The 9,970-nt window shown below is 33.9% G+C and overlaps 1 protein-coding gene across 1 annotated transcript; it reads left to right on the top strand.

Annotated features, from left to right (window-relative positions):
* The first annotated feature begins 1,352 nt into the window (after window positions 1-1,352).
* Window positions 1,353-7,094, top strand: asb11 (ankyrin repeat and SOCS box containing 11). Its single transcript, XM_030124300.1, has 7 exons — window positions 1,353-1,524; window positions 2,233-2,312; window positions 2,405-2,512; window positions 4,549-4,699; window positions 5,940-6,074; window positions 6,679-6,867; window positions 6,962-7,094. The coding sequence occupies exons 1-7, from the start codon at window positions 1,353-1,355 to the stop codon at window positions 7,084-7,086; spliced, it is 960 nt and encodes a 319-aa protein (XP_029980160.1). The 3' UTR covers window positions 7,087-7,094.
* The last annotated feature ends 2,876 nt before the right edge of the window (window positions 7,095-9,970 follow it).

Below are 9,970 nucleotides of genomic sequence, written 5' to 3'. Positions count from 1 at the left end.
TTTCAAAGGACAGGAAAAGGCTGAAAACTTAACCTGAAAAGTCACTAAAACTGAGACAAATGCAGTAGAATAAAAAGTACAGTTACTTTGTCATGATCCTCCACTGTTATAAAGTGGTTACCAATTGGACAAGCACTTAATGGCTCGTCTTGTAGAGCTGGTTTAACAAAGACGGTGGCTGTGTGGAATGAAGAGCGTCAGACAAAACACAGAGTCACTGTGAAACAAAAGGTGATAGCGAGGAGGTGCATGGCTTTTCAAGGCTAACAGTGGGGAGTCAAATAGTGTTGGAGGCTCAGTATTTTCATGTCTGTGAGAAAACCTTGCAAATCTGTGAGAGAAACTTATTTATGTAGACACGGCCAATAATATGAATGCAGAAGTGTATTTAGATGTCCTATAAATGTAGATGTGTAGCTCTGTGTCCTGCAATAGTAGTATATATGTATGGATCTGATTCTTTAGTGCAGTGGTTCCCAACCTGTTTTGGCTCCTGACCCCATTTTAACATCACAGATTTCTGGTGACCCCAGACATTCAAAACAGAGACTTTTTTTTTTTTTTTTTTGCTAAAATTAATTTGTTTTTGATCATGTAATAGTTTGCTATACTATTTTGGAAATAAATGTTGATTTTAGATGACATTTAGTCTATATAATGCATATTATTATGGACAGAGGCAGAAAAGCCAGATGTAGATTACTGCACAAAGTGAGAATTTGATTTTCCTTGGTCAGGATATGTACAGTCAGTCCAGCTTGGATTTACAAGGCTGACAATTAATACTGAACAAACAATAACTCAAACTATGAATTATGAAAGAGCTGCAGCATCTGAAACTGACCACAATGAACATTTGACAGATAAACAGTACTTCTACAGTTTGTCATGTCTTTTACATATTGTGATTGTCTCTCTCAACTCACCATATATTTTTTATTAGTACGTTCTTTTTAAAATTTTTATCAGTTACTAGAAATTTCAGGCGACCCCACGTGGGGTTCCGACCCCAAGGCTGAAAAATACTGTTTTACGGAATCCATTCCACATTTGTATGCTGAGTAATATAATCTGTACTGTAGCTGAAAATATTTTATCAGAGGATCCCCATTTAATTGTTTGCTTTTCTACATAAACATGAACACCTTGTTATTTTAGCTGTAGTTCTCCACGTCAGCATGTATCCCTCTTCTTTTACCTGTATGCATGCATTTCAGTGACTGTTTCAATTCCTGGTGTTCAGGCCCATCCTAACAACCTTTGTCATGCACATGGAGCATTTTTATGTACTGGGATGAGAGAATGTGGGAGGTGCTGGTGTGGGGGAGGAGGTGGCCAAGGACCCAGATAAGATGAAGAGGAAAGCTGACTTCATGTCTGTGTATCTGCCGAAAGTCCAGGACAGTTGTGTAGACGTTTGTTGTGGAATTTTCATCATGGGTGACGTTTACACAGAGTTATCCCACGACACACAGCGACCCTTACACATCTACAGGGGCCTGGCATGTAATGCACTGATGGCTGGTAAGTTTCTTTTTGTGATAATGCAACTCATTTATGTGGGGTTTTGTTCAAGAGTCACACAACTGCATCATATTAGTTAGCAAAATTCATAGTAATTAGTAAGTAAAACTTTTAAGTAAGTAAGGAATTAAGTAGAAAGATTAAAGAAAAGAAAGAGAATGCACAAACCAGGAAGGAATTTTAACAAAACAGGGGAAAAAAAACAAACAAACAAAAAAACCTTTGCTACATACAAGGACAAAGCATACATTTTCCACTGAGGGTGGCTTGGTTTTACATGTTTCAAGCAACAAATCTGTTTTAGCGTAGTGTGTTTTGTTTCTTCAGATTTAATTCTTTGAGTTTGTTTGCAAAAAGATTAAGATGTGTCCCTTGGTGGCTGGTTCGTTATTGTACAGAAAGTTTGCTGTTTACATTTTAAGTGAATCTGAAACCAGATAAATGTGCACACACATGGGATTGTTTTAACATGAAGTTGGGTAGAGGTTAATACTCATGTGCTGTGTGTTTATTGTCAAGGCCCCTCAGTCATAAACTGTAAAAACATTATCCATTAGGGGCAGTTATGGGGGCTGCATAGTAACATAGGCAGATGTCACACAATAAATATGAATAAGGTAACTTACAATAAAATGGGAACCTCATTAAAATGTCAAAATTATGAAAAAAATCTATATAATATTTAAGCATTTATTACGTTTTGCCCAGACTCATGGTCAGACAGATCCCCTCTCCATGATGCAGCCTACCAGGGCAGACTACTCCACCTCAGGACCCTCATCAATCAGGTAAAATTAAGATGGTTTTGGGTTCATTCATGTACAAAAACCTGATGATGTTTATATGAGCCTGATAGTAATATCTGCAATTCAACCTGCAGGGTTTCCATGTAGACATCCTCACCCTGGATAGCGTCTCCCCTCTCCATGAGGCCTGCCTGGGGGGTCACTATGCTTGTGCCAAGTTCCTGCTGGAGAAAGGAGCAAATGTAAGAACACCACTTGATCTGAAAATATGAAGACCCCATGAATAAATACATTAAGAAGCGACAATCAGCAAATTGTTGATTTATTTTGTCCTATTATTCATTCCACTACACTGTAAAAAAAAATCTGTAATTTAACTAAATTTTCACTTTTTATTTTACAGATTTTTCCTTTATTTTTAAGATACAGGAAAATATCATTGAAATGACAAAAATAGACTTTGATTTTACATGTCAAATATAAAATAATATGAAAAAACTGTAACTGAATAACCATAAAATTTCCATTGTTTAAAAGAATTTTTTTCTTCTTTCACAGAAAAATACAGTTAAAATATATTTGCAAATGTATCGTAATTTCACAAATATTTCTTTTCTGTTCATGAGATTAAACTGTTAATTTAAAGTTTAATACTGTAAAAAAATAATAAAACAAGATAAAATTACTGACAGTTAACCACAAAAGAAGTATTTGTTCTGTAAGTTTAAAAAGACTTGTTTGTTAATTGACAAATATCCTGTGTAATTACAACAAAAATGTTGAATAAATTTATTTTTGTGAATGTATAACATGTATAAGCACTGATAAACTGTCAAAATACAGTTTTTAATCAATGGATTGTACAACTTAGTCTCATTGAAAATTATTTATATGTATATATTTATAGATAATTTGATTGTTTTGATATATGTAAATATTCTTTATTAAACATTAAAAAGTTAAAAAAAAAAAAAAAAGCAAAATCTCATGTAAAATTAGGGCAAAAAACTGTATTTTGATTATGGAAAATTACCATATTTTTGTGAGATGTTTATTTTCCGTTATTTTACAATATTTTTTCAGCACCCCTGCTGCCGGAATATTACTGTTTGTTTTTTTTGTTTTTTTTTTCCTTTTTTTTTTATATTTTTTTTTTTGCAGTGTATTAAATCCATTAATCACAGAACTATTTTTGGTTCTGAGATTAATGTGATCCGGGCAAAAAAATTACATACTAAAGTTACAATTAATTTGTATCATTATACCTTCTATCTTCATGAAATACCTACAAAAGAAATGAAAGCAAGTATATCACCAAAACCTTTGGAAAAGTCATGCATCGTACTTTGTGATAACCTTTTGGTGAAATTATTCGGGATCAAAATGAGTCACCTGGTAGATGGTAGAAATCTATGGGAAAATGTTTTTTAAGGCTGGTTTCAGGCACTGTCACTTTACAACTGACAAACATGAAGTATCAGCAATATTACAGGGTATCTGCAGGTTGAAAAAGTCAGATTTATGATTATTTAAAGACATTTTTCAAAGTGTTTTTGGACAAGTTTAAGACCTTACATTCACAATAATAACAGTACAGTAAAAGGCCTCATAGTTATTTCCTTGAATGAGTCTTAACCCTGTTCCGGTCCAGCTAACAGTACATTTCATTTCTCCTGCTAATGCTCCTGAACCCCTCCACCCATGAATGAATAATGGAGACCCCACTCATTCGGATCTCTGTTATGATAAAACACAAAACACTAATTACTCATAATTACAAATTCTTTACAAAGATGTCCAAAACAAATATAACAATGTCATTTGTTGTGTTTCTGGAAGTTTAAAGACCTTTGAGTGACAGATTTAAGGATTAATGATCAATTTTAAGGATAATTAAGACCTTGATTTATGAGACTTTTTTAAGGATCTGAAGACACCCGGTATGTATGTAGATAGAGCATAAGATGAAGTACAAATGGTAAGACTCAACAGGTGTGTGGATAAGCTCCAATACAGAATGTCTGCAGTAAAGTTTTCATATAATTCAGATAACATACATTCAGAGAAGTGGATTTCAAAGTCAAATGTTGCAGTGAAATAAATTGCATTACATTTTGGAGCAGTGAATCTATTAATTAATTAAAATAGTGCTTCATTCATGGGATTGTTTTCCCTTTATTCTGATGTAAAACTTGATTGTAAGTCATCATTTTTAAAAGCAGGAATTTTCTTCACAGGAGTTTTTACTTTATTAAATGTTTCATGCTTTTCTCCTTAGGTGGACATGATGTCAACAGATGGCGCCACACCTCTGTTTAACTCCTGCAGCAGTGGGAGTGTGGCTTGTGTGGAGTTGGTCTTGCAGTACAGTTCCTCCATCCACACCACATGCCAGCTTGCATCAGCCATTCATGAGGCTTCAAAGAAAGGTGTGTACATGAGTATAGAAGTAATCTGACAGGAGCTGCAACCCTGTGATAACCATCTGAGAAAATACCACTTTTATCAGAATCAAAGCATTTGGGGTGAAATATGTGGAAAAAGTCTCTATTTTGAAAATAAATACCAAAGCTGCATGCGCAATGATTGAACAAACTGGTGAAACACATTCACCATAAATATCGTAAAGTAGTACCAGAAGTGAACAGATTGGGGGTTTTTTTTGTTTTTGTTTTTGTTTTTTGCCATTTTTATTGATCAAGAAAAGGTTCCAGAGGAATGATCTCAATCTTACAATGTTGACATTAGTCTTGATTCTCAGAAAACAAAATCTCAGTTGATTGAATTAATTCAACATATTGCACAGCCTTGGCAGTGTGTGGGAAAAAGAGCTGCAGCCATTAAATAATTACAACAATTCTTAAAATGAATTTTTCTAAATACAAATTTTTAATGAATTCCTTGAATTTTCATTTCTATGTTATGTTGTGCAAAGAAGTCGTTTAGCAGCAATCAGGAAGCTTGTACCATGTCCATATTCAAACTAAATAATAACTAACTAACTAACTAACTAACTAACTAAATAAATAAATAAATAAATAAAAGAGGAATATAATGTTCATAACTAGAATATGTCCGCTCTTGATTTGTGTTTCCACAGCTGCTTTGGATGAACTTCCACTGCTTTTTTCCATTTTACAGAGGGTTGAATCCTGCTCCAACTGTTTTATTGTCACCTCTATGTGTGGGTGGACCAGAGTTAGCGCCCTCTTAAATAAAAAGCCTGGAGCAGACAAAACAAACACTGGCTCTAATGAGGGACTTGCACATTCTTGCCAGCTGCTACAGGTGAAGGAACGGGGTATTTGGTTGTAACTTTAAATAAATATCAACATTTAATCTTATGTTTGACCCTGAACCTTAACAAAATTCTCTGATTCCACCCTGTTAAATTTAATCTGGTTTCTTTCGTCCTGTATGACAGTAAACAGAATATCTGAAACACTGACTGACTTTGTTTTTTTTTTTTTGTTTTTTTTTTTGTTTTTTTTAGAATTTTATGATATTTTGTTAATGAAACATCAGATCAATTAACTGACAAAATAATCAGTAGGTTAATCAAAAGTTGAAATAACCTTCAGTTCAATGTTTCTATGATGGTATGCTTCGAAACATTACATCACCATAACCCTGAACACTGATTCTGGTGTGATACTGTTTCTTTCTCAGATCACAAAGACTGTCTACAGTTGCTTCTGTTAAATGGGGCTCATATTGACATGGAGTTGCCTCTTTTGGGAACGCCCCTGTATTCTGCCTGCACGGCCCAGGCTGCATCCTGTGTAGAGCTGCTGCTGCATTCAGGTAATATAGAATGGTCGAAAAAGTATTCAGACTCTTTATTTGAGTCAAAGTACAAATAGCACAATGTGGCAATGCTCTATCAGTGGTAAAAGTTCTCCATTCAAAACCCTGTGTAAGCAATATTATGTAAGTATTATCAGAAAAGTGTACCTACACTGAAAGTAAGAGTAGTCATTGTGTAGAAAGATGGTGCTATCAATGTTTTACAATTATATATGATGTTTTTTTGGATCCATATTACTGCTACAATTATTGAAGCATGCTTATTTGTGTATGAATCAGTATTGAAGTGTTTCATTAACCTCCTGAGACCCAGCTATGTTTTTTGTCCATATTTGTGGATAAGAGTTCCACAGCTTTGTCTTAAAAAAACAGAGCAAAACAAAAAGTAAAAAAAAAAAAAAACACCATTGCAAAGGAGATTCAGAGAAAAAAAGAAAATGTATCTGGAAAAAATGCATCAGTGTCATGCTGTTTTCAGTCTAGATAATTTTTTCATGAAAAATTGAGAAATTTGTATTCTCCTAGGTGTAAAGTGAGTATTTAAGTAGCCTGTTTCATTGAAATATAGTATCTAAGTATTTCATTTTGTCTTGACATGTAGGAGCAGATGTTGGCCTAGGATGTGAGCAGGACACTCCTCTACACGCTGCTGTTCGAGGTGGAGGATCCGCCATAGTGGACCTTCTGCTGGACTTTGGGGCTGATGGGAGTTGTAGAAATGCAGAGGGAAAGACTCCTCTAGACCTTGCATTGCCAAACAGTGTGGTGAGAACCACACTCCAGAAAAAAGGTATTGCAGCAAATATAGACATGACGTGCAAATTTTTTTGGTTTATTTGAGGAAGATAAAAAGCTTCAGTTGTTGATCTTTCCCATCTGTGCAGGTCCTTGTTCACTGTCTCAGCTGTGTCGCCTCTGTATTCGTCGGAGTCTGGGGAGGAATCGTCTCCACAGAGCTTCCAGCCTCTTCCTCCCTCACAGTATCACAGCCTTCATTTTGTACCAGTGAGACGTCTGTTCCTCATCTGTGTGGCTGTCCACTGGTCACTTTATGTTCATTTCCATTACCTTTACATTCACTACTTTGCAGAACATTTCCAAATGTTTTATAAATGACACACATCTCTCTCATATCACACAATAGCATTAATACATATATATAACATGTATAGTTTTATACTGTACTCTGTTTTATTCTCTGTTTTCTGATGAAAATAATACTTCTGTAAATGTAAAATAAAGCAGGTTGTACTGCAGAAGAAACATGGAGAATAAGTAAAAACTGTTGGAAAAACGAAAAGGCTCTTCATATTAAAGTCCATATTCTACAGACATATAAAGGGCACATATATATATATATATCATTACACAGGATGTCTCAAAAAACAAATATCAAATGTATGTGGTCAAATAGCAAGAAAACCATAAGACACAATTGCCATTTTCTACTCTATTTATAATATCACATCATTTTCTGGTTTATTTAAGTTAAAAAATGCCTTTTTTTTTGTCACGTGCTGATGAGGAACACATAATATAACGCTATCGCCTCATAGTATCACCTTTTATTTTTTAAAATGAGGTTAAAAAAAAAAAAGAGCTCTCAGCTCTCACAGACATTATTTAGAAGGGGTCTAGGTGAATCAGTGCAGGAAGTGGGCTTCAGCTCTGTTGAAAGGGACCAATCAAGCAAAATTAAATCAGGGTTGATTGAAGTGGGGTGAAGAATCAGGTCTGAGCCGCCCAGTAAAATAGGAATGTTCAAGTTGAACTTTGGTATGCCTGACCACTGTTGGTATATTATTACAGTACAATAATAGTACAATAAATTAAAAACATATTCAAGACAAATTTCATAATAGTTGGATATCACCAGCCTCATGCTGCCACAAAATGGAGGACGGTTTTGATACCACGGTCAATATATAAGGTCAGTTTATTTATTTATTTATTACCAGAAACACCTGAAAAATATATGCTTTTTTTTTTTTTACCATCCATATTGTCATAATTCTTACTATGAAGTCTTGAGATTAGTAACAGAGAGTTACATTTTTGGAGATGCCATATAAACCCCTAAAAAGTGTATGATTTTCTCTGACCTTCCATTTCCAACTGTTTTTCTTCAGTAAATTCCTAATTAATGTTAACTGATATGTGATGTACATGACTTATGATCTTAAGATTATTTGCTCTGCATGGACCTTATATATGGACCTTTTGCATTAACAGCACATGATAAATATGATCTGTTCATGGCTACAAATTTCAATACCATCTAAAAATACTGTAAATGTACTCTGAGCTGAAGAATATGTCATTGGTTCTAAAGTGATGTCTAAGACCTCTTAGTTAAAGGTCCTGCAGAATATATAAGGCTGTATAATGATCAATAAAGATATGCTACTAATTTAGCAAAGAAATTAGTTGATGAAAAGTATGTTTGATAGGTTCTAAAATATAAGTTGCAGATGGGAAAAATGATAAGAGAAGAGGGTTTGAGGACCTGAAGAATGGACTGGGTTTGTATCTGGTGGTTGCTCAAGCAGAATTACTCTGAAATGTCACTATGAAAAGTCAACACCACAGAGACCTAAAACTGATTTAATGTGATTATTCTTTACTCAGACAACAAAGAACCTCAGCCTCCAGCAGTCATTCTGAATGCCTACATTCAGTCTTTACACACAGAGAAACAAAAACCACTCACCAACAAAATGTACAAAGTGTTTCAAAACTGATCAACATTTTACAAAATGATCTCCACAGGATATACATTTAGCAATTTAAATGTTGGTATTTTCTGTTCATGTACTGTGGGTTAGAGAGCAAAGTATAGCACACCTTTGTTCTTTAACCAGTGTATTACATTATGGGAAAAAGTAAGAAATATCACCTGAGTGAATGAAACTCGGCAAAGATGGTTTGTTCTTTTCCTCTGTGACAGAAATCAAAATTGTTAAAAAATACACATATTATTTTTATTTATTGAATTTGAACAGTTTTGTGATCAGATTTTGTTCATTCAGTTGTGGTAATGACACAAAGATACAAGCAACAAATTTACAACACTGTGCTGTAACTGAAATCTAAGTAAAAGTCATACAATGTGACCAACAAGAACTAAACAACCACTTGAGGATAACTGATAAAAAAAAAAAACAACTTTCGCAAGTTTTATGTTTTTAATTGCTGTCCATAATCTATAATCCCAAAACACAATTAACACTTTAATTTGGTACCACTTTACCAAAAGACTTCTAGGAGCTTTCTGACTGGTTTATATAGTTTATGGTCTATATGGCAATTTTTTGTCCAAAGTGTGGGCATAGTCTAGGTTATTAATTGTTAAAAAATAATTTAAAACAAACAAACAAAAAAAAAAACCACTTAAACACATTAAGAAGTTTGTATGAATCACTTTAGGTTGACAAGATCAAGTTACTGCTGCACCACATATGTCTGTATTTGTTCTGATAAAACTCAGATCTTGATAGTTGCTTTTATTTATCTTGTCAGTTACTATGTTGAACCATTTACCAAACTATTACTACAATTTATGACATGCATAAGGAAGCCTTACTGTAAAATGAAGAATGTTAATTGGGTTTTGATGCATGAATTTGTCAGTTTGATATGGAATCAACTGGTATCTCAAATGACAAACCTTTTCAAGATTAAGATATTCTGATAGATATTCTATTAGACCACATGAAGTTTACAGATATAAATCAGACAGAAAATTTATAGAGACTTTGTAACATAATACTTCACTGAAAAAAATCCTGTTGTTTTTAAGGAAAAAAACTGGCAGCTGTGGTTACCAGAACAATACTGTATAAAAAGACATCCAATAAACACATCAACTAATTCACAATATTTAATAAGAACAT

The sequence above is a fragment of the Sphaeramia orbicularis genome, chromosome 21, assembly GCF_902148855.1.
Source record: "Sphaeramia orbicularis chromosome 21, fSphaOr1.1, whole genome shotgun sequence".
Classification (NCBI taxonomy): Eukaryota; Metazoa; Chordata; class Actinopteri; order Kurtiformes; family Apogonidae; genus Sphaeramia; species Sphaeramia orbicularis.
This window is presented reverse-complemented; position numbering and strand designations above follow the sequence as displayed.

Excerpts from the sequence above, each read along its gene's own strand:
- asb11 (XM_030124300.1), top strand. The coding sequence starts at position 1,353 with ATGAAGAGGAAAGCTGACTTCATGTCTGTGTATCTGCCGAAAGTCCAG. Across the intron at positions 1,525-2,232 it reads ATGTAATGCACTGATGGCTG|ACTCATGGTCAGACAGATCC; the intron begins GTAAGTTTCTTT and ends CGTTTTGCCCAG. Across the intron at positions 2,313-2,404 it reads TCAGGACCCTCATCAATCAG|GGTTTCCATGTAGACATCCT; the intron begins GTAAAATTAAGA and ends TTCAACCTGCAG.